Source organism: Mercenaria mercenaria, chromosome 16 (assembly GCF_021730395.1).
Source record: "Mercenaria mercenaria strain notata chromosome 16, MADL_Memer_1, whole genome shotgun sequence".
Taxonomy (NCBI): domain Eukaryota; kingdom Metazoa; phylum Mollusca; class Bivalvia; order Venerida; family Veneridae; genus Mercenaria; species Mercenaria mercenaria.
Window position 1 is genome coordinate 58,544,877 of NC_069376.1, and position 25,501 is coordinate 58,570,377.

Here is a 25,501-nt window from a genome sequence, read left to right on the forward strand (position 1 = left end):
AGCTCTGGGATTCAGTTCAAACTTAGAAGCTAACATTTCAATAGATATTTGTAAGTTAATTCTAGCAATCAAGGTCTGCATCCAGAACCAGAAACTCCCAGGCATGAAAATTTGTTAGCATGTTCTTTTTTGCCTTCTTTATCCAGAAATTAATTCTGTGAGATTTCTATGATAATGGAGTTATCAAACCAGATTTCTTGATTTAATAGCTGGTTTTGTTTCCTTTTTGTTCTCTAGCTTGTTGCACTTAAGGTTTATAGTTGTTCTGTGGCAATAAATAACAAACCTCAATCATTTCTGGTTCTAAGGAATTAAGCTTGGGGAAACTAGGGCAATAAGGAATCTTTTAAACAAGAGCTCGTAGAACAAGAAATGCCCCCCTTGATGCATTCAGTAATTGCACAAGGAACAAAAATTATTTGCTCACTGTAAACAAAAGTTCTATTGTTCTGGTTCAATGTGTCCTTAACCTTTGACCTACTGACCTCAAAGTCAACAGGGGTCATCTGCTAGTCATGATCAACCTCCCTATTAAGTTTCGTGATCCTAGGCCCAAGCGTTCTCAAGTTATTGTCCGGAAAGGGTTTAACTGTTCCGGGTCAATGTGACCTTGCCCTTTGGCCTACCTCCCTCAAAATCTAAAGGAATCATGTACTGTCATGACCAATCTCCCTATCAAGTTTCTTGATCCTAGGCCTAAGCATTCTCAAGTTTTAGTCTGGAAATGGTTTAACTGTTCCGGGTCACTGTACCCTTGACCTTTGAACTACTGACCTCAAAACCAATAGGGGTCATCTGTTGGTCATGATTAATCTCTTTATCAACTTTCATGATCCTTGGCCCAAGTGTTCTTGAGTTATTGTCTGGAAACTGTTTCAACTGTTCCTGGCCAATGTGACCTTTAACTTTGATCTAATGACCTCAAAATCAATAGGGGTCATCTGCTCATCATAACCAACCTCCCTATCAATTTTCCTGATCCTAGGCCCAAGCATTCTTGAAATAATATCATCCGGAAACTGTTTTACTGTTCCTGGTCATTGTGACCTTGACCTTTGACCTACTGATCTCAAAATCAATAGGGGTCATCTGCTGGTGATGACCAACCTCCCTATCAACTTTCACGATCCTATGCCCAAGCATTCTTGAGTTATCATCTAGAAACCGTTTTACTGTTCCAGGTCACTGTGACCTTGATCTTAAGCCAATTGACCTCCATATCAATCGGAGTCATCTACTGGTCATGACCAACCTCCCTATCAACTTTCCTGATCCTAGGCCGAAGCGTTCTTGAGTTATCATCCGGAAACCGTTTAACTGTTCCGGGTCACTATGACCTTGACCTTTGTCATACTGATCTCAAAATCAATAGGGGTCATCTACTGGTGATGACCAACTTCCCTATCAACTTTCATGATACTAGGCCCAAGCGTTCTTGAGTTATCATCCGGAAACGGACTAGTCAACATACCGACTGACAGACTGACCGACCTACTGACCGACATCTGCAAAACAATATACCCCTCCTTCTTTGAAGGAGGCATAAAAATAGTAGGAAAACTTTGTCAAAAATAGCGACCCCAAATATATAGGAAACAGTTATATAAGAGAAAAAGAAGATAAATTGACAAGAGCTTAGTCTTAATAGTTGTCTGTAACTGATTGATACCATGGTGACTGATAAGTGGGCTCCACTATTTCCAAGAACTTAACATAGTGATAATGACACTGATACATTATTCATTTACCTCGGGCGGGGCGTATGTTCTCCGTGACTATTTGATAAACGACATTGTGTCTGAAATCATTAGTCCTCCACCTCTGATTCATGTGGGGAAGTTGGCAGTTACTTGCGGAGAACAGGTTTGTACTGGTACAGAATCCAGGAACACTGGTTAGGTTAACTGCCCGCCGTGAAATACTGTTGAAAAACGGTGTTAAACCCAAAACAAACAAACAAACATTATTCATTTACAGACTCTGAATAGATCCTTACATTACATATCTAGAAAATATTATGGCTGCATGGGAAACTTTAACCAAATTATTATTTTCTAAGTAAAAAAAGCTGTCAGAGAAAAGCATCGCTTGACTATTTAACAGCCTTGTCAATACAGAAAGTTAACTGAGTAAATACAAAACGTGAAAAGGAGCATAACTTTGTAAAATTGCAAAGTAGAGTTATAGAACATGTGCACTGCATGTCAAATCATCACAGTGAAGTGTGTGAAGCTTCAATCCATTCCCATCAGTGGTTTACTGAGGTACTAGCAAATAAAGGGCAATAATTCAAATGCTTGCAGTCTAGCCTCAACAAAAATTTTATATCAAGGATTCATTATTCTAGGCCATTATACTTTTTGAGCTACGAGCATCACAAACAAAAAATCCACCATTTTGGCTATTTCAAGGGCCATAACTCTGTAATTAGTGCTAAAAACTCAAGAAGAATGCCAAGTGTGCAAGGTCACATGATAAAAACTCATGAATTTACATCAAATACTTTCTGAACTAGGCGAATCATTAGTTGAAAATGTGCATTTTTTACTATTTTAGGGGCCATAACTTTGGAAACAGGGGTGGAGCCAGACAAAAAATAGGAGGTTCGCAAGTTCATATCATAATAAAGACTCACGCAAGGTTTCATCAATTCATATCAAATACTTTTTGAGCTAGGAGTGTCATAAGGTAAAAATGTGCATTTTTGACTACTTTAGGGGTCATAACTCTGGAAATAGGGGGAGGAGTCAGACGAACAAGAGGGCCAAGATGGCCCTAGGTCGCTCACCTAAGAAACACTCCATAACAGTGTAAAACATGTTTGACCTAGTGATTTCATGGAAACAAATATTCTGACCAATTTTCATTAAGATTGGACCAAAAAATTGGTCTCTTGCGATAAAACAAGCATTTTCTTAGATATGACCTAGTTTTTGACCCTAGATGACCCATGTTCAAACTCGACCTAGATTTTATCAAGGCAATCATTCTGACCAAAATTCATGAAGATCAACTGAAAAATACAGCCTCTATCACATACAGAAGTTTTTTCTTTGATTTGACCAAGTGACCTAGTTTTTGACCTCAGATGACCCATATTCAAATTCGACCTAGATTTCATTAAGGCAATCAACCTGACCAAATTTCATAAATATCAACTGAAAAAAACAGTCTCTATCGCATACACAAGATTGTTCTTTAATTTGACCTAGTGACCTAGTTTTTGACCTCAGATAACCCATATTCAAAACCGACCTAGTTTTCATCAAGGCAATCACTCTGACCAAATTTCATGAAGATCAATTGAAAAATACATCCTCTATTGCATACACAATGTTTTTCTTCGATTTGACCTAGTGACCTAGTTTTTGACCCAAGATGACCCATTTTCGAAATCAGCCTAGATCTTATCAAGGTAATCATTCTGGCTAAATTTCATGAAGATGAGTTGAAAAATACAGCCTCTATTGCATACACAAGGTTTTTCTTTGATTTGACCTAGTGACCTAGTTTTTGACCCCAGATGACCCATTTTCGAACTTGGTCTAAATTTCATCAAGGCAATCATTCTGACCAAAATTCATGAAGATCAATTGAAAAATACAGCCTCTATCGCATACACAAGGTTTTTACGTGATATGACCTAGTGACCTAGTTTTTGACCCCAGATAACCCATTTCCGAACTCGGCCTAGATTTCATCAAGGTAATCATTCTGACCAAAATTCATTAAGATCAATTGAAAAATACCGCCTCTATCGCATACACAATGTTTTTCTTTGATTTGACCTAGTGACCTAGTTTTTGACCCATTTTCGAACTCGGCCTAGATTTCATCAAGGCAATCATTCTGACCAAAATTCATGAAGATCAATTGAAAAATACAGCCTCTATCGCATACACAAGGTTTTTCTTTGATTTGACCTAGTGACCTAGTTTTTGACCCGAGATGACCCATTTTTGAACTCGGCCTAGATTTCATCAAGGTTATCATTCTGACCAATACTCATGAAGAAGAATTGAAAAATACAGCCTCTATCGCATACACAAGGTTTTACTTTGATTTGACCTAGTGACCTAGTTTTTGACCCCAGATGACCCATTTTCGAACTCGGCTTAGATTTTATCAAGGTTATCATTCTGACCAATATTCATGAGGATTAACTGAAAAATACCACCTCTATCGCATACACAAGGTTTTTCTTTGATTTGACCTAGTGACCTAGTTTTTGACCCGAGATGACCCATTTTTGAACTCGGCCTAGATTTCATCAAAGTTATCATTCTGACCAATATTCATGAAGATTAAATGAAAAATACAGTCTCTATCGCATACACAAGGTTTTTCTTTGATTTGACCTAGTGACCTAGTTTTTGACCCGAGATGACCCATTTTCGAACTCGGCCTAGATTTCATCAAGGTTATCATTCTGACCAATATTCATGAAGATTAATTGAAAAATACAGCCTCTATCGCATACACAAGCTAAATGTTGACAGACGACGGACGACAGACGACAGACGACGGACGACGGACATCAAGCGATCAGAAAAACTCACCTGAGCATTGCTCAGGTGAGCTAAAAATAGGAGGTGCACAAGTTCATATCATGATTAAGACTCATGCAAGGTTTCATCAATTTATATCAAATACTTTTTGAGCTAGCCGCATCAGATACTTTTCGGACGAACGGACCTGCAGACCAGACCAAATCTATGTTGAAATCACTAGAAATTATGAAGAAAATAAATATCTTACATCTTTCTCCAAGTCCTCTAAGCTACGAGATAATGGCTGCGAAAAACCGGCTTCATCCGGAAGCTGTAGCGTAGTATTTCTCGGCTTTCCAAGGCTGTTTTCTGGTGACACCTGACGCTTCTGAACACTGGGACTCTTCGATGAGGTTTTCTTCAGACCAGGTTTGAGGACTGGAAGCCGGGTTTCAGACTTCTTCCTGTAACATAAAAAAAATAACTGTATTAATACAACTTGTTTTATTTCTAACATTGAGCCAACCAAACAGTTTATTGTGAAGATCGTTGGTTCTACGAAGCTGCCTGTCTGTTCCTGAAAAGATGCTTGGAGAAGCAATTCAGATTCTAATATATTGTAAGAAAGAAACTTCAGAAGTCTACCTAAGTGTATACACAAAAGAAAATAACCATAGCATACAATACAGAACATTACAAAAGTAACAGCCTTTTATAATTTGAATATTTTGATGACTAATATTGACACTGTTTTTATCTTCTTTTTTTTTTTCAAAGAAATACTGCTAATTTTAATTAAAGAAAAAAATCTGATTTTCATCTGTGTATCTAAACAGCTATTATGACTATCACCATCTGTCATTTTTATAACAAGTAGTAATTAACAAATGACCAAGGGAGGTAATTGCTGCCAGGGATAGATTTATTAGACTGATTATACCAGTTAGGTACTCTGCAACTCAGATTCTATGATCACCATTAAGGTAAGGTCAAATATTTCCTGAACAGAGACTAGGAGACACTCCCTGGTGACGTCTGCTGTCTGTATAACTGACATATCAATCAGTAACTGTGTACCTGCTTCTGGCATATATCACCATGGGAACAGAGTCTATATAAGGCCATGTCCACCTGCATGACAGTCCTCTGAGTTGAGGCAAACTAACTTCATATAGGCAGAAAATTCTATGAAATTTAAACAACCGACATATAACGTGACGTCATTTAAGCGTAAGCCTGTAACAAGCATGTTAGAATATACATTAGAATCAGCACTGACCAATGATACACAATTTGAATATATTTCTGTTTCCTCAGTATTTCAGTTACAACCAGTGTCAAGTTCACCTACCCTGGTGTTCTAGTATTTTACTAGTATTTATCTGTTGCCTAAGTGGAGGATAACTGACTTCTGAAAACTACAATGGGCAGTTGCCTCCCTTGTGTCTACAGGGCCCATATTCGTCTAAAATTAGACTTACTCTGAAAATTTTGCCCTGTACTTGTGAATCTTGCATGGACTTTAATGTCACTTGGCAAGAATATAAAAACAAGATGAGGTAGTTGTTTTAAAGGGATAATAATAAGAATACTGTACTTCTTTCAAATTACTGGTATACCACATAGTACATGTGTGCAATAACACTGACTTAAACCTATCACTCAAGCAGATATTTTTTTTTCCAACATGGAAGATTAAGGTTTATCTACAGCAGATATCATAACATAACAGAATGTCTGCAAGCTTTCAATCAATACAATGTTACTCTAAATGCTTTTTTATCAAGAATACCTGGGAGATTCCAGTAATCACATTATACAGGTGGATAAAATAAGTAAATTAATTAATTCATCAATCAATAAGTGCTGTTTGTTCAAGACTGCCAGAAACTGTTCTTTCCTCTGAAAAAATTCCACAGTTTTATCTCATAATATATAACCAGGTTCCTCAAGTGCTCAGGTGAGCTAAAAACTGAGTCAGGTTGACTGTATAAATTTACTTCTATGTTATTTAAATATGGGCTCTATATAATTGAAGTCAAAGATTTGTCATGCATAAGATATGATTACTCTTTAATTAACAGATGTCAAATAAACTTAGTGCATTATAGTCTAACAATAATAAATATTAGATAAGTCTATCAGAGATATATAAATTACGTTACTGATACTGTTCAGGGTATTAAAGCAAGAGCTGTCGCAGGAGACAGGGTGCGCTGGATAGTGAAATCGGTAGGGCTCGTCTGAGGAAGCTGAAGCTATCACTGGAGTACTAATTGCAGTGACTCCAATGCAGATGATGATATTGAACAATAGTTTAACAAGTCATAATTCAAGGGCCATAATCCAAGAGTGCCTGGGGCGATTTGGCTGGTTATCGAACTCTGCTGAGATATTATGCCCAAAAACATTATCTGCAAGTTTGTGGAAGATTGGATAAAAACTGTTCGACTTCGAGAGCGGACATGGCTAAATTCACAGTTTTTCGAGTAATTCAGGGGCCATAATCCAAGAGTGCCTGGGGCAATTTGGCTGGTGATCGAACTTGGCCGAAATATTATACCCACAAACATTGTCAAAAAGTCTGGTGAAGATCGGATGAAAACTGTTTGACTGAGAGGGCAAATAAGGCTAAATTTGCAGACTTCAAGTAATTCAAGGGCCATAACCCAAGAGTGCCTTGAGCGATTTGGCTGGTTATCGAACTTGGCCGAGATATTATGCCCACAAACATTGTCACCAAATTTGGAGATGATCAGATGTAGGGGTGACTATTGAGGCCAATTTTGACTATTGCAATACTATTGATATTGCTTAAAAACTATTGCGATACTATTCTATTGCAGGTTACTATTGCGATACTATTGCAATAGTTATCGGCCATCATATTTTATACAGTAAAGCTACCAACTGCATGGCATTGTTACACAGTGTAAGAGACGACACTGTTTATAATTGCTGTTAACACACATTGATCTTTTTGTATAAATGAAATGGACAGAAATAATTCTAACATTAAATATTTCTTGCCTTCCTTGGCTTTGGAAAAATAAGTAAAACAATAAACCTATGCAAGGTATACTCAAACAATTCGGCCATTTTGTTGTGAATGTCAACATGTTTAATAAACCAAAGCATCGAAAAAGACGAAAATTAACGGATCACATTAAGGTGAGTAACCAGCACTAAATGAAGGGCCCTACCGAACAGTTTGCTGTACAATACAAGTAGCCTTCTTTCTCCATGTCCATAATACATTTTCTCATCTAAGATTAACAGGTTATTTAAATATATTTATCAAAGTTTCTAAGAAACTAAATTTATTAATTATCTCCCAGACTTCTTAGTCCTTTATGGTAGTTAAATTCCATGAGGGTAATTATTGTAATGGAGACGTAAACATTTTCCGAGGCACAAATGAAAGCTGGCTCTGTTTCTTGGTTTATAAATTATAAATTGTTTCTGTATTTACTTAAATTTCAAAACTATCGAAACTATCGATTGTTGAAGGAACTATCGGCGATTGTTATTGGATCGTGACTTTTCTATCGATGCATGCTATCGGGACACCTAGTATCGCAATTCATCGATAGTTCGATGTATCGTTACACCCTTAATCAGATGCAAACTGTTCGATCTAGAGAGCGGACATGCTTTTGGATGACGCCCGCCCGCCGCCACGGGTGTTCACATAATACCAGACGGGCGTGTAAAAAGAGACTTAATTTACGGAATATTTCTGAAAGAGTAATGCAACATTTTGTCATATCATGCTAATAGTGTATAAATATCTATATTAAGTTTGAATCAAATCCATTCTGGTGTAAATTATGTGCATAACAGCTTTAGCCTGAAATTCTAAGTAACAAGAGATCACAGAGTGATCTTGGCGCCCACCAATGTGCCATTTTGGAGTGTTCCAAATTTCAAGACTTACTGACTAGCTCAAGGTCAAATTTCATTTCCATACACAACACTGTGCATGTGGTCCAAATTCGAAAGCTGTAGCTTGAGAAATGTGAAAGTAGGTCACTAGATCAATCTTAAGGTCAAAGTTTAATTTGGTACAAAAAACTATGCAAGTGGTCCAAATTTGAAGGCTTAGCTTGAGAAATGTGTAAGAAGGTCACTAGGTCAAAATCAAGGGTCAAATTTCACTTCAGAACACAAATCTATGCATGTGGTCCAAATCTGAAGCCTGTACCTTCAAAAATGTGAAAGTAGGTCACTAGGTCAATGTCAAGGTCAAAGTTTGTTTCGGTACACAATCCTATGCATGTGGTCTAAATTTGAAGCCTGTAGCTACAGAAATGTGAAAGTAGGTCACTAGGTCAATCTTAAGGTCAAAGTTCATTTCGGTACACAAAACTATGCATGTGGTCCGAATTTGAAGGCTGTAGCTTGAGAAATGTGAAAGTAGGTCACTAGGTCAAAATCAAGGTCAAATTTTATTTCAGAATACAGAACTATGCATGTGGTCCAAATTTGAAGCTTGTACCTTCAAAAATGTGAAAGTAGGTCACTAGGTCAATGTAAAGGTCAAAGTTTGTTTCGGTACATAAAACCATGTATGTGGTCCAAATTTGAAGGCTGTAGCTTGAGAAATGAGTAAGTAGGTCACTGGGTCAAAATCAAGGTCAAATTTCATTTTGGAACACAAAACTATGCATGTGGTCCAAATTTGAAGACTGTACCTTCAAAAATGTGAAAGTAGGTCACTAGGTCAAAATCAATGTCAAATTTCATTTTGAAACACGGAACTATGCATATGGTCCAAATTTGATACCTGTACCTTCAAAAATGTGAAAGTAGGTCACTAGGTCAAAATCAAGGTCAAAGTTTTTTCAAGTGCACAAAACTATGCATGTGGTCCAAATTTGAAGGCTGTAGCTACAGAAATGTGAAAGTAGGTCACTAGGTCAAAATCAAGGTCAACTCATGTCAAGGTTCATCTTGCCACTTAAAAATATACATGTCCAAATTTGAATGTTGTAGTTATTGACAAGAAGATTTTAAAAGCTTTTCTCTATATAAGTCTATATGAACCATGTGACCCCCGGGGCGGGGCCATATTTGACCCTAGGGGATAATTCGAACAAACTTGGTAGAGAACCACTAGATGATGCTACATTACAAGTATCAAAGCCCTAGGCTTTGTGGTTTGACAAGAAGATTTTCAAAGTTTTTCCCTATATAAGTCTATGTAAACCATATGACCCCCAGGGTGGGGCCATATTTGACCCTAGGGGTATAATTTGAATAATCTTAGTTGAAGACCACTAGATGATGTCACATACAAAATATCAAAGCCCTAGGCCATGTAGTTTTGGACAAGAGGTTTTTCAAAGTTTTTCTCTATACAAGTCTATATAAACCATGTGACCCCCAGGGCGGGGCCATATTTGACCCCAGAGAAATAATTTGAATCATCTTGGTAGAGGACCACTAGATAATACTTCATACCAAATATCAAAGCCCTAGGCTCTGTGGTTTTGGACAAGAAGGTTTTCAAAGTTTTTCCCTATATAAATCTATGTAAATTATAGAAATAAACAAAGGGCCATAACTCACTCATAAATTGTTGAACCAGTCTGATTTTCAGGGGGACACAACTAGGGTACCAATACATCATTCTGACAAAGTTTGGTCAAAATCCCCCCAGTAGTTTCTGAGGAGATGCGATAACGAGAAATTGTTAACGGACGGACGGACGGACGGACGGACGGAATGACGGACGGACGGACCACGGACGCAGAGTGATTTTAATAGCCCACCATCTGATGATGGTGGGCTAAAAAGGGGGCATTAATGATATCATATGATGAGGACAATGATGTGGAAGGACTATTCTAAGTTTGAATCCAATCCATCAAGTGGAAGTGCATCAAAATTAGTCTAAAACTCTAATAGAAAAGGGGACAAAATTCATACACAATTGGTGCCAGAGTTATGGACCTTGTGTCATTAATATGAGTGTTATGTGATATGAGTGATGATGTGGTACAACTATTTTAAGTCTGAATCTAATCCATTCAGTAATAACAGAGATAGAGTGAAAGTGCACCAAAACTTTAACCTGAAATTTTATGTAAAAAGGCTAATAATTCATTCAAATATTGGTGTGTGTTATGGCCCTTGTGTTATATGATCTGAGTGATGATGACGAATAACTGTTTTAAGTTTGAAACAAATCCATCATGCAGTAACAGAGTTAAAGCTAAAGTTCATTAACACTTGAACCAGGTGTGGGTACAGACACCTGGGCAAGTAGGATATATTCAGCTCTCCATATACTTTGTAAAGTTGAGCTTTGGTATTTGATTACAATATAGTATCATAATTATACCTAATTTTCTCTTTCAATCAGTGATTCCTATTAGTACCACATGACTGTCCAATAAATTTCCTTATTGCATACAGTATTTTCAAGTAAGATGATGCAAAAATTCGAACTGCCAATTGCTATCTAGACTGGCTCCCGTCCCTATGTTTGTTCTTATTTACATATAAGACCTATATAAGTTTATTCATTAAGAGGGAAGTAACTCCAGCAGGTTGTTTCAACATTGACATTTTTATTGCCCCTGGCTCCGAACATAGGTTCAGCCATCAGATAAAATGTGCTATTTTACAGGCTTAAGATTTTCTTATTTTGCCTGCAGTATCTATATAAACAAGAGCACCGCCTTGCGGGTGCTGACGCTCATCTGATTTTTTTTGTATAATAGAAATATTGTCCTACCCATGATTTTCTAAGTCTAAAAAGGGCCATCACTCTTGCAAAAAGCAGGATAGAGTTATGTTTCTTAATGTACAGTGTCCACTTATGATGGTGAAAAACTGTTGCAAGTTTTAAAGCAGTAGCTTTGATAGTTTATGAGAAAAGTTGACTTAAACATAATATTCAACCAAGAAAATGATTTTTCTAAGTCCAAAAGGGGCAATAATTATTGCAAAAAGCAGGATGGAGTTATGTTGCTTGCTGTACAGGGTCAGCTTATGATGGTGAACAAGAGTTGCAAGTTTAAAAGCAATAGCTTTGATAGTTTAAGAGAAAAAGTTGACCTAAACATAAAACTTAACCAAGAAATCTGATATTTTCTAAGTCCAAAAGGGGCCATAAATCTTGCAAAAAGCAGGATGGAGTTATGTTTCTTGCTGTACAGGGTCAGCTTATGATGGTGAACAAGTGTTGCAAGTTTTAAAGGAATAGCTTTGATAGTTTAGGATAAAAGCTGACCTAAACATAAAACTTAACCAAGAAAACTGATTTTCTAAGTCCAAAAGGGGCAATAATTCTTGCAAAAAGCAAGATGGAGTTATGTTTCTTGATGTACAGGGTCTGCTTATGATGGTGAACAAGTATTCCAAGTTTCAAAGCAAAAGCTTTGATAGTTTAGGAGAAAAGTTGACCTAAACATAAAACTTAACCAAGAAATCTGATATTTTCTAAGTACAAAAGGGGCCATAAATCTTGCAAAAAGCAAGATGGAGTTATGTTTCTTGCTATACAGGGTCAGCTTATGATGGTGAACAAGTATTCCAAGTTTCAAAGCAATAGCTCTGATAGTTTAGGAGAAAAGCTGACCTAAACATAAAACTTAACCAGGCAACGCCGACGCAGACGCCGACGCCGACGCCGACAACCGCTCAAGTGATGACAATAACTCATCATTTTTTTTCAAAAAATCAGATGAGCTAAAAATAACCATGCAGCCAGGGAGCCAGGCTAATTGCTATCTAAATGATAGAAGTTGTTGACCAGCTAGCAAATGTGTTGACAGAAGTCACTATAACCCACATGAACTTGAATCATCAATAAATCCTTATGCAATGTTTCTGTTTTCTATTTAATGATGAAACTGGGTCTGTCTGTATTGCTTTCTGTTTTACTGAGATAATAACTATAGAACAAAAACGTTAATTTAGCACTGGCTCGTCCAGTATGTTTTTTGTTTTTTTTTTCAAATCAATATATCATCATGACTGTTTTGTACAGAACAATGTTAAAGAACCTTTGTGCATGACACTAAAAATGATATAACAGTTTAGTATTCAACATATTAAAACATACCCATCAGTCATAAATGTTGCCTCTGGAGTGTTAACTAGCTTTCCCTTTGATTTGATCTGGAGACCTAGTTTCTGAGCCAACCTGACCCAGATTTTAACTTGACTTAAAGATCATCAAGATTAACATTCTCACAAAGTTTCATGAAGATACAGTCATAAATGTGGCCTCTAGAGTGTTAACAAGCATTTCCTTTGATTTGACCTGGTGACCTACTTTTCCCCCCAGATGACCCAATATCGATTTCATCCAAGATTTTATTAAGAGTAACATTCTGACCAAGTTTCATTAAGATTGGGCCAAAATTGTGACCTCTAGAGTGTTAACAGTCAAATTGTTGACGACTGACGGACAGACAACGGACAACAGACACAGGGTGATCACAAAAGCTTAACTTTGAGCACTTTGTGCTCAGGTGAGCTAAAAAGTAATTGCAAAGATTTGAAATATACTGAGCATAGCAAGGAGGCTGTGCTTTATCAAGAAAAAGTAGTAAATCTGCACATGGCCTCTATAATGTGAACAATGTTTTTCTCTATTATTTGACCTAAGTTTATGATCATGGATAACCTAGTTTTGAATATGACCTAGATTTGATAGAGACAAACATTCTGACCAAGATTTATGACAATCAAGCAGAAAATGTGGTGTCTTTCACTGAGTTTTAACAAGGTTTGTCTATAATTTAACTCAGTGACCCAGTTTTTTTACCTCAGGTTACCCAATTTTGAACTTGACCTAGATTTCATAAAGAAACATTCTTACAAAATTTTAAGAATATCAAAAAAATATGGCCTATAGAGTTAACATGGTTTATCTATAATTTAACCTATTGACCTAGTTTTTGACCTCTGGTAACCCAATTTTATTCTGGACCTAGATTTCACAGAGAAAGTTTTAAGAAGATCAAACTGAAAATGTGGCCTCTAAAGTGTTAATTATCAAGGTTTTTCTATGATTTGACCCAGTGACCTACTTTTTTTATCTCAGGTAACCCCCATTCATCCTAGATTTCATAGAGACAATCATTTTGTGAAAGGTAAGGTAGAAAAATGTTGCCTCTACAGTGTTAACAAGGTTTTCATATTTATGACCTAGTGACCTAGTTTTGATCCCAGATGACCCAGTAACAAACTTGTCTGAGATTTTATTGAAGGTTACAAGTATTCTAATATTCTAAAATTGTGATCCATGAAGTATTATAAGTATAGTGTTAATAGTCAATTATAGATTGTTGACATCATGATGCATTACAGATACAGGGTGATCACAATAGTTCACCTCCAGCATTTTGAGCTCGATGAATTAAAAAGGGAGATAATTACAAAATATTCAAAATAAATGTGCAGATCTTTGGTAAAGAAGGCAATTTAAGTAAGCTGCAGGGGCCATACTAGCTGGTAGATACTGAAGCACAAGCATTGCCTGGCACAATCATATCTCATGTTGAACTTACGCACTGGCCATTTGTGTTTGTGTAGGAGTGGAAGGACCATGTTAATCTAGTTGTTGTTGTCTTTTTTATTATTCATCACTATTGCTTACATGCAAGGTGTATCATAACTAAATGAAATTCTTGACAATTTGCAAATAATCTGGCTACAAATGGTAAATAGTTCAAGCACTGTATAATTCTGTGAAAAGTGTTTATAATACCATACCTTGCTGGGAAGCTGCTTCGACGTTGTTTAAGTGTTTCCCAGTTCATCAAGATGTTTGGTTCTATTTCGCGCCTGGGCTTGATTCTATTTCAATCATAACTTAAGATTAATAAAAAATTTCAAGGACATTTTTCCGTTCTGTTCTATAATTTTCAAATACACAGTATTGTCTTTCAATTCATTTTGGAATAAAACACTGTGTTCAACAACACTTTTAATCCAATCTGATTTGTAGAATTTTTGAAAACAATAATCCATCTACCCTTCATTATTTCATTTTTAACAAAATGTAATAGATCCTCAATGTGTCATTTCCGCTTTTACCAATAATGCATTCAGCTGCTAAAATTTCTAAGAAGACATGAGAACATTGTGCACATCTGTCTTCTTTTAAATAATTAGTATCTATCACAAAGGGAACAAAATTCAATAAAATGAATCACTGGGAAGAGTCTCAGTATTCAATAATTACCAAGAACGAAAAAGTAAAAAATCTGAAAACATTCCATTCTGTCTGATTCCAAATGTTTCTCTTCAAGATTAAACAGAAATATTCATCTTTTAACAATAATTCAATCACAGCCTTTTAAAATCCATCAATTACAAATTCCTCCAAAAATCCCTGAAAATCTTTCTTCCAAACAACACAAGACATATACACAGGTCAAGCACAGCCCTTTAATCCATCATTTATAAATTCTCAAAAAATCTATGAAAATTTTTTTCTTGAGCAGAGGTTTTCAAAACTAAGGTTAAACTAAACAATATCTGAGAAATTTTGACTAAATTCCAAAATCTGACAAAATTTGAGCCACACCCCAAATTAATTTTCTGACAAATTTCAGCAAGGACTGAGATATGTTAGATGACTTTCTCTATACAGCAGACTGCAATAAGCTAAGACACTTTCGTGCCAGTTCCATTTTATTCCACAAAAGGTGAATCAGTGCCCAGTCAGATCAATTATCAGCTAGTATTGGCAGATACCAATGATACAAACAACGGCCAATGCTCCAAAATTTCCAGAACTGTCATCAAACAAAATACTTCTTTGATATTCAACCTTTTACAACTGCTGTTATGTGTGCAATATTTTGACAACTAAATATTCAGGTATTAATTGATGAGCTGAAAAACATGACTATAGTTTGAGTCATGATGGCTGTCGTGAACTATAAATAGTTATATAGCCAAACCTGACCAAATAGTTCTGTGCAGTCTGATCAAGATCTGCACTCAGTATCTTTTTGGAAAGCACCCCTTTTAACAGTTAATGGTGCTGTCCAAACTGAAAGATGGACAAGTTTATTATAGAAATTTAGCAGAGTAAAGGGTTTTAATGACTTCTTTAACTTGGTATTCTTACCAAGTTACATGAGATTAATTAAGCTACTGAAGCTGTTTTTTCGGGGTAACCTTTCTGTTATATAGCATTTTGCAATTTGAGAATAATCTTTCATGTTTTTATACTTAAATTACATATAAATTGCCTCTTGTGATTATTTTTGTGATCAGAATTAATATACTTATATTGTTCATGTTAAATTCTACTATTTCTATATCAAATAGATGAAACAAGTCAAAGTAAAGAAAAAACACTTCAATATTAATATCCATGACAACATACACATAAATCCGCTGAATGCTTCCAAATATATGTAAAACCTATTAAATAGGCATTAACTTCCAGAAAATAGACTCACACAATTAACACTATATTAGGAAAAATCTATCAGGAAAACAACAACAGATGGATAGTTTGAGTCAGAGCTTCCACTGTTAAATCACTAATTCTGACAAACACAGCCTTCAACATCTAATTAATTAATTCTACAATCAATATCATGTTAACATATTGTTAAATCCTTTAAAGGTGTTCAATCAGATTTTGATCAGGTGATGGTTTTGTTCCAACCTTTATCAACTGATTATTTTACACTTACTGATGCTCAGTGGGCACTTAATGCATGATAGATGTTCACTGTTGGTGTTTTTAAACTTTGAATTTCCTACTCTGGTTGCCCAACCAAGATGGTTTTTTCCAACGACAATTAATGTACATTCCCTAAAGAATGATTTAAATATAAGACCTATACTTGTTCAATATATTTGCATCAACAACTATATATTTAGTTGAAATTCATTAGAAATGAAAGTTTGAAAAATCATTATTACCTCCCTTTTCCTATCTTGTTTGAGCAACCAAGATAGTCTGAAAATGACTGAATTCAGATGCCAGAGAAATATTATGCGTTTTTGTTCAGATTGTTGAAATATCCCAATAGCTATCAAATACAAATGTTAAACTAGAAATTACATTGAAATAAAAAGAAAATACTCAGCTCTTCAAATAATTTCTTATTAAAGGGGGATAATTACAAATTTTTTATAAAAGTCAATAAACTATACATTTGTAATAGGGATCTAACACTATGAATCTGGGTCTTTTTGTTCCTTAAATAAATCTCTAAAAGCATATATGAAAAGTTAAAAATGTTGTAAAATGTTGCTGAAAAGTGATTGACCACCTTTAATAATGTGTACAATGTATGTTACAGTGCAATCTTTCTAGATATGGTACACATACAGTCAGCAAGACTGATTGTAAAAGTGTAGCTGCATGATGCTTTTTCAAGTCATTGTATTTACAAAAGGAAGAAGAAAGTAGGTCAGTAGGTCACATTCATGGTCACTGAAGTCAGTTTTAAGATCAGTGTGCAAAACTGTACATGTCATCCAAATTTCAAGGCTGTATCTTAAAAAACAAAAAAGAAGGTCAGTAGGTAATATTCCACATGACCCAGATTCAAACTAACCTAAAGATCATCAAGGTTAACATTCTGACCAAGTTTCATGAAGATAGAATCATAAATGTGGCTCAAAGGTGTTAACAAGCGTTTCCTTTGATTTGACCTGGTGGCCTACTTTTTGATCTCACCTGACCCAGATTTGAACTTGATCTAAAGATCATCAAGATTAACATTCTGAGCAAGTTTCATTAAGGTATGGTCATAAATGTGGCCTCTAGACTGTTAACAAGCTTTCCCTTTGATTTGACCTGGTGACCTATTTTTTTTAACCCACCTGACCCAGATTTGAACTTGACCTAAAGATCACCAAGAGTAACATTCTGACAAAGTTTCATGAAGATATAGTCATAAATGTGGCCTCTAGAGTGTTAATTAGTTTTTCCTTTGATTTGACCTGGTGACCTCGTTTCTGACTCCACTTGACCTACATCTGAAGCTGACCTAAAGATTATCAAGATTAACATTCTGACAAAGTTTAATAGAGATATTGTCATAAATGTGGTCTCTAGAGTTTTAACAAGCTTTTCCTTTGAATTGACCTGGTGACCTAGTTTTTGACCCCAACTGACCCAGATTTAAACTTGGCCTAAAGATCATCAAGGTTAACACTCTGTCCAAGTTTCATTAAGATAAGGTCATGAATGTGGCCTTTAGAGTGTTAACTAGCTTTTCCTTTGATTTGACCTGGTGACCTAGTTTTTGACCCCACCTGACCCAGATTTGAACTTGATCTAAAGATCAACAAGATTAACATTCTGACCAAGTTTCGTAATGGTATGGTCATAAATGTGGCCTCTAGTGTTAACAAGTCTTACCATTGATTTAACCTGGTGACCTAGTTTCTGACTCCACTTGACCTAGATTTGAACTTGACCTAAAGATCATCAAGATTAACATTCTGACCAAGTTTCATGAAGATACAGTCATTAATGTCGGCCTCTAGAGTGTTAACAAGTTTTGCCTTTGATGTGACCTGGTGACCTAGTTTTTGACCCACCTAACCCAGATTCAAACTTGATCTAAAGATCATCAAGATTAACCTTCTGACAAAGTTTCATGAAGATACAGTCATAACTGTGGCCTCTAGAGTGTTAACAAGCTTTTCCTTTGATTTGACCTGGTGACTTAGGTTTTGACCCCAGATGACCCAATACTGAACTCGTCCAAGATTTTATTGAGAGTAACATTCTGACCACAAACATCCTGATCACAAAAGCTCACCTTTGAGCACTTCGTGCTCAGGTGAGCTAAAAATCAGGGTCATGCTTGATTTCTTGTAAGACCAATTTGAAAATACTGGTATAATTATGGGCTTCTATGGGGAAATTACACTGTTGATAGAAAAGATTCCACCTGTAGATTTTAATGAAATTTTTCAAAGCTGTAGTTTTACCTATTTCCAATCACAATTGCCAAATAAATGTATATATAAGTCCATATGCTTAATTAATTCACACTGATGCTCATTTTACAGTATTGCTTTGCATTATTTTACACATCATTTAAAATTAACATAAAGAAAGACAATATAGCCCTGACAATTTAACACTAAATACACAGGATAAAATAGATTCCTGCATGCAACATCTTTGCCACCTGATGGATGAGGAAGCGCTACAAGGCACTATTATTAATGATGATACGCCGCCACTTTCGGTTAATCAAACATGCAGAACTACCTTAAACAGTGATGTTGCTCATATAAGCATTAATTTTGCACTGCATACCACATTTTTTCCAAGAATTGTTGCTGTGACAAACATTTAGCAAATGACATAAAGTATCATAATCTATATAGAAATCTACAGGAACCACCTTGATATTCAAGTAGTATATAATTTATATTAATCAATATGCAATTACAAACAAAAGCTCTATATTGTAAACAGACTGTTACCTAGAAATCTTTAAAAATCTGTCAGTCAGCTCATACAAGAATCCTGCATGGCTACTCAGAAAAAGCACTGTGATTTAAGGCTAAGGAAAACACTTAAATTTACAACAGATTAAACAGGAGAAGGGAGATTTCAGTGCAAACACCCAGGACACATTTTTAACCTCCCACAAAATATACCAACTCAAGACACTGGCTTTCCATAAATCTCTGAACAAAAATACAAAAAAAAAAAAAAAAAGAAATTATTAAAAGGTAGTAAAAGTAAATCAAGTGTCAGTAGAGAGATGTATAAGAAATTTTGTGGTCAACTTTGTATTATTATTCTATTTCTGTATACTGCAAACCTCTCAGGACAATAATATTAATATAGCAAAGTTTCATAATTGTCTAAAAATCCGAATTTACAATTAACACCATAATCCTAATAAAATGGAGAACTGTCTTTCAGGCTGTAACACCTTTGACCCATAAGTGTTACCTTGACCTTTCAACTTCTTACGCCTGTTATTGAGAGGCATAAATATGGCTTATAGTGAGTTAACTAGCTTTTCTTTTGATTTGACCTGGTGACCTAGTTTTTGACCCACCTGACCCAGATATAAACTTGACCTAACGATCTTCAAGATTAATAAAGATTTCATACAGATATGATCATAAATGTGGCCTCAAGAGTGTTAACAAGTTTTACCTTTGATTTGATCTGGTGACCCCCCACATGACTCAGATTCAAACTTGACCTGAAGATCATCATCGTTAACATTCTGACTAAGTTTCATCAAGATACATCAGTCATAAATGTGGCCCTTATGGTATTAACAAGCTTTTCCTTTGATTTGACTGGTGACCTAGTTTTTGACCCAACATGACCCAGATTCAAACTTGACCTAAAGATCATCAAGATATTCTGGCAAAGTTTCATGAAGATATAGTCATAAATGTGGCCTTTAGAGTGTTAACAAGCTTTTCCTTAGGTTTGACCTGGTTTTTGACCCCAGATGACCAAATATTGAACTCTTCCGAGATTTCATTGAGAGTAACATTCTGACCAAGTTTAAGTAGGATTGGACCAAAACTGTGACCTCTAGAGTGTTAACAAGCTTTTCCTTTGATTTGACCTGGTGACCTAGTTTTTGACCCCAGATGACCCAATATCGAACTCATCCAAGATTTTATTGAGGGTAACATTCTGACCATGTTTCATTAAGATTGGGCCAAAATTATGACTTCTAGAGTGTTAACAGTCAAATTGTTGACGGACTGACGACGTCGGACGACGGACACAGGGCGATCACAAAAGCTCATTTTGAGCACTTCATGCTCAGGTGAGCTAAAAATGCATGAGGGAGTTATGGTTAATGACCAACTTACTAATCTTAAATGATAATAAACAAGTGTACAACGTTTCAAAGCTATATATATCTCTTTCAGAAATCAAGAAAAGTGGACCTAAATAAAAAGAAAATCAAATTTTCTAAGTACATAAAGGGCCATATTTCAGATAAAATGCATATCAGACTTATGGCTCATGGCCTACATACTCACCTAATGATGATAAACAAGTCTGTAAAGTTTCAAAGCTAGTGTTCCTACAGTATTCAAGTAAAGTGGACCTAAACAAAATTTTCAACCAAGAAATAATACAAGTTTCCTTAGTACAAAAAGGGCCATAATTCTGACAAAATGCTTATAAGAGTTATAGTTCTTGGCCTATACATAGTCATTTAATGATGATAAACAAGTGAGCAAAGTTTCAAAACTGTAGCTCTTATTATAAGTTTTTGAGTCAATAAGAGGCAGACATAAACAAAACATTTAACCAACGCACATGAATCTTGTTTTGTCTTGACTTAATGGATTTGCAAGAAGACCCTATGTGGTTTATACCCAAATAAAGCACAAAAAATAACACTTAATTCTTAAACAGATTTTAAGATGTTATGGAAGGGATATCTTAATGCTGCTAATGTTTCCTGCACTGGCAGCAGTAATTACTGTCATAGCATTGTTAAGGATTTAAGAAGGATTACAGTTTCTATGGAATTAGGGTAAAATTTATCTTCAGAAAAAAAGACAAAGACCTCTGTTATTTCTCACAATGTCAGCAAAATTTCTCTTATGTGCCCAGACTGCCCTACAATCTCATACATCATGGTGCCAAAACATCCAGCATGCTTTTTCCTATATCATAATATGGAAATTAATGGCTGTCAAAAGACTGAACATTCAAGCTGTATCACTGTATTAAGAAATCCAGCAAAACGGCAAGATAACTTTCTGTTAGACATCAAAAATGACATTACTGGTATCTGATATACAGTTTTCTCTGAAACCTCAGTGATTACCTTCAGGTGACTGGCAACCGAGTATGCAGACTCACAGGCAACCCAGTACACACTCCGTGTTGCTGGCAACCCAGTATGCAGACTCACAGGCAACCCAGTACACAAACTTAGTGTTGCTGGCAACCGGACAGGCCAGTATGCAGACTCACAGGCAACCCAGTACACACATTTAGTGTTGCTGGCAACCCAGTACGCAGACTCACAGGCAACCCAGTACACACTCAGTGTTGCTGGCAACCCAGTACACAGACTCATAGGCAACCCAGTACACACTCAGTGTTGCCGGCAACCCAGTACGCAGACTCACAGGCAACCCAGTACACACTCCGTGTTGCTGGCAACCCAGTAAGCAGACTCACAGGCAACCCAGTACAAACTCAGTGTTGCTGGCAACCCATACAAAGACTCACAGGCAACCCAGTATACACTCAGTGTTGCTGGCAAACCAGTATGCAGACTCACAGGCAACCCAGTACACACTGGGTGTTGCTGGCAATCCAGTACGCAGACTAAGTGTTGCTATAATTATTATGATCTGGTCCTTTCCATTTATTTTATTACATGTATAATGGAATTTCACTAGCAAGTGCAGGTGTGAGTTTTGTTGCATGTTATAATTACCTGAGGCTCAAGAAAAGACTCTATCAATCAGTATAGTCTGCTATTATTTTTGCTGCTTTCATTAGCATTATCTTACAGACTTTAAGAGGACTCAATTATAAGAAACCATTTAGATTTAGTAATAAGTCATGAGAACTTCGATAATAGATAGTAATTATACATAAAGCTATTTCTTTACCTATTTGTTTTAAGTACAGTCAAGTTGCTAAAGTAACAAGAGCTGTCGGAGGACAGCAACGCTCGACTATTCAACAGCCTTGTCAATTGAATGAATACGAAAGTCGAAAAAGGGGCATAATTTAGTAAAAAAAGCAAAATAGGGTTATGGAACCTACATAGTGCTTATCAGCTCATGACAGTGGACAAGTGTGTGAAGTTTCAATCCATTCCAATTAGTGGGTACTGAGATACCAGCTTACATATAAGAATTTAACCCAAAACTCCTAAGTTGAAAAAGGGGCATAATTTTGTAAAATGCAAAGTTGAGTTATTGACCCTTTGCACTGCACTTCAAATCATGACAGTGAACAAGTGTGTGAAGTTTCAATCCTTTCCCATTAGTGGATACTGAGATACCAGCTAACCTACAAAAACTTAACCAAAAATTTCTATGTTGAAAAAGGGGCATAATTCTATAAAAAAAAAGCAAAATAAAGTTATGGGACCTGCTTTGTGCATGTCAGATCATGACAGTGAACAAGTGTGTGAAGTTTCAATCCATTCCAATTAGTGAGTACTGAGATACCACCCTGTTGAGCTGTAGTTCATGAACTGATGAGCATTCATGAACTGTTCACGAACTGTTCATGAACATTCCTGCACCATTCGTGAACAATGCGATGAATGTTCCTCAAAAAGTTTGTGAACTGTTCACGAACCAAAAGTTCATAAATTGTTCATGAAACTATTCCTGAAAAAGTTCACCAACTGTCTGTGAACCTAAAGTTCAAGAACTATTCATGAACTGGTTCTTCAAAAATTTCACCTTTGGTGCATGATTTTAAGTTCACGAATAGTTCAGTAATCAAACAAGTGACTTCATTCAGAACTCCAGTACAGTATTTGATTTTATTTCAATTATGCTGATGGTTCATGAACCTGAAGTTCATACACTGTTCATGAACTTCAAATTAATGAATTGATCAATCAACAGGGCTACGGAAATTTTGATAACTCAATCGGTCCAAAACAAAAATCCTGACATCGGCGCTACCCCACCAAACGCATTCCCAATATTACATATTTTGTAAAACGTGATAGGGTAAAGAAATAAGCATGTCATGCATTAAAACTGAGTTACCAGTCACCGCGCATTACCATACAATGAATACAGTTATTCAGTGTGATGTGTGATCATTACTTTGTTTAAATTTTGATGTTTTTCCGCAATAATACGAGGCATTGACACTGTGTGCGTAACTAGTCTAAAAGCCAATGCACCTGACTTCGATACTGTATACACGGCAGATACTTTGTGATGTTTCCTCATTCTTTGACGGAATTCTATAAAATACAATGCGTCAAAGTGAGTTACAAGACACATATTCTCTGCTAAACAGCCTCAGTATTTAAAGAATACTCTGCCGCTGACCGAATGTGTACGTTATTTGAACGCTGAGATCGAATTTCCCACATGTATAGTACCAAAACGTCACGCGGGTTGGCCAAGGATATTTCATTTCACTTACATTGTACTTCAATAAGCAACTACATTTTATAAAGTTATATGATCTCTTCTGATGTAAACAAAATTTCATTTTGAAACGTTTTTAAAAGACCGATTTGATAAACAGTGCCACTCCGGTTTTCTTTATCATTCGTGGTTGCCCGTCCATTTTTTTCTTTTTTGTACAGTCGGGTTGCAAAGACGATTTTTTGCATTTGTTTCAACTGGAGCCCCAACAAATGAATCATGTAATTTTTTCAAATCATGTAATTACAAAAATTATTTTTATCGGTTTTCCGTGTGATGTCTCATTAAATCAAAGACCTATAATGTACAATTATAGCTCTTTGATTACTTTGTTTGTTACCGTGATCAAAAATAGCCTTTTGAAATAAACCATCCGTTTGGATTCTAAATAAAGAAGTGGATCCCCCTCGAAATGATTTGGATCCAGTCCGAAACGTTAGGAAACCAGTCAAAAATGTTTAATACACCGCAGTCGGCTGTCTGCAAACATTAAAGGATGTGCCGCGCGAGCACTGATTGCGTCTCGCGCTAATTACATACCGATTATCAAAGTGACAATCAGACTATTGACACGTTTATTGATTATCTGAAGGTGCGACCAACAATTTCCTACTTGGCAGGTGATCGTGTATTGAGATATCAGACCGAAATTTATACTTTTCTCCATTTTTACGGGACCGATTTTTTTCGTTTTTTCACTTCACGAATCGGTATGAAAAGTCAAAAATCGGTCCAAAACCGACAAACCGGCAAATTTCCGAAGCCCTGTCAATCAAGTCTGAAATTCATAAAATCCATAAAACAAGATCCATTTACTTGTTGATCGCGGCCGATTCGGCCGCAATCATATTGAATAGGACAAGTATTTGCGCGCTGGGGAAAATATTTTATGATGGACCTGTGAATTCTTTACTTGTGGGTGAAACATGTCTCATAAGCGTAAATACAACCAGCTTCTATTGATTATAAAACATACCGTACGATTTGTTGTGAATTAACTGTTGTTGTACTTTTAGTAGTTCAACCGGCTCCCTTGTTTAAGAGCAACATTTAAAAAACACGTTTTTTTTCATCCTCAAGTAAAAAGTAAGTAGACTCGCCCAGTTTAATCAATTTAAACGCATAATCTAACTCTATACATAGAGCGCTTACTTCACCCGATTTACATTCGGAACATTTTCACGCGTTTCGGGCTTTATCGTATGTTTAACATGGGATTTTTGAACCGTCCAAAGATGTTGGAAATGTTTGTCTCGTTGTTTATTTCTTTTTAATAAAAATGTTACTGCTTTCATTGTCAACCACTTTTTTTCCACCCTTGCCTGAAAAAACAGTAACGAGTTTGTACACTGTTCAGACAATTGTGCTCTGCTGAAATTTAACCAAACACAAGTTTACCTGCATAAACAGAAAGCATGATATGTCACCATGCGCGGATCCAGAGGGGGGCGGGGGGACCAGGGGTCCAGACCCCCTCTGGAAAATCTGTAAAAAAGGAAAGAAGACAAGAAGGAAAGAAAATGTTTTTCGAAAAAGGCAACATTAGGACTGCATGTAATTATATGCGGCTGCTACTACATACGACCCCGACAAAATTCATATTATTTATCTAAAAGAAACTAAGAATTTTACCTTCAAGAAAGCTTGATTTATCATTTTCCCAAATTTAACAGGGTTAGTCCATTAAACTGTCCCAGAATGCAAAAAATGAAGTGCCCAAATTTATCAAATTTCCAGGGGGGGGGGGGGGGGGGGGGGAGGAGCAGGGGATCGGACCCCCTCTGAGAAAATTGGCTGTGTCCGTGCATGGTCACTATACCTGTCCAGTACTGGACGTTATGGTAAAATTTTAATGCTTCTTTTCTGCACAAATGACAATTTCGCAACTTCTGTCCAGTTTGTACAAATTTCTGGCC

General features: G+C 36.2%; 1 protein-coding gene across 15 annotated transcripts in view; it reads right to left on the reverse strand.

The window, feature by feature from the left end:
• The window catches only part of LOC123541454 (transmembrane and coiled-coil domains protein 2-like), a 155,369-nt gene that overhangs the window by 51,067 nt on the left and 78,801 nt on the right, over positions 1–25,501 (reverse strand). For 14 of the 15 annotated variants that reach the window (XM_045326965.2, XM_045326957.2, XM_045326953.2 and 11 more), the window contains 2 exons: positions 14,223–14,306; positions 4,759–4,954 (listed from right to left, as the gene is read on the reverse strand). In XM_045326965.2, the coding sequence (XP_045182900.2) occupies positions 4,759–4,954; positions 14,223–14,269 (243 nt within the window). In that variant the 5' untranslated portion in view covers positions 14,270–14,306. The remainder of the gene's footprint in view (positions 1–4,758; positions 4,955–14,222; positions 14,307–25,501) is intronic. The other variant, XM_045326963.2, reaches the window with a different exon arrangement.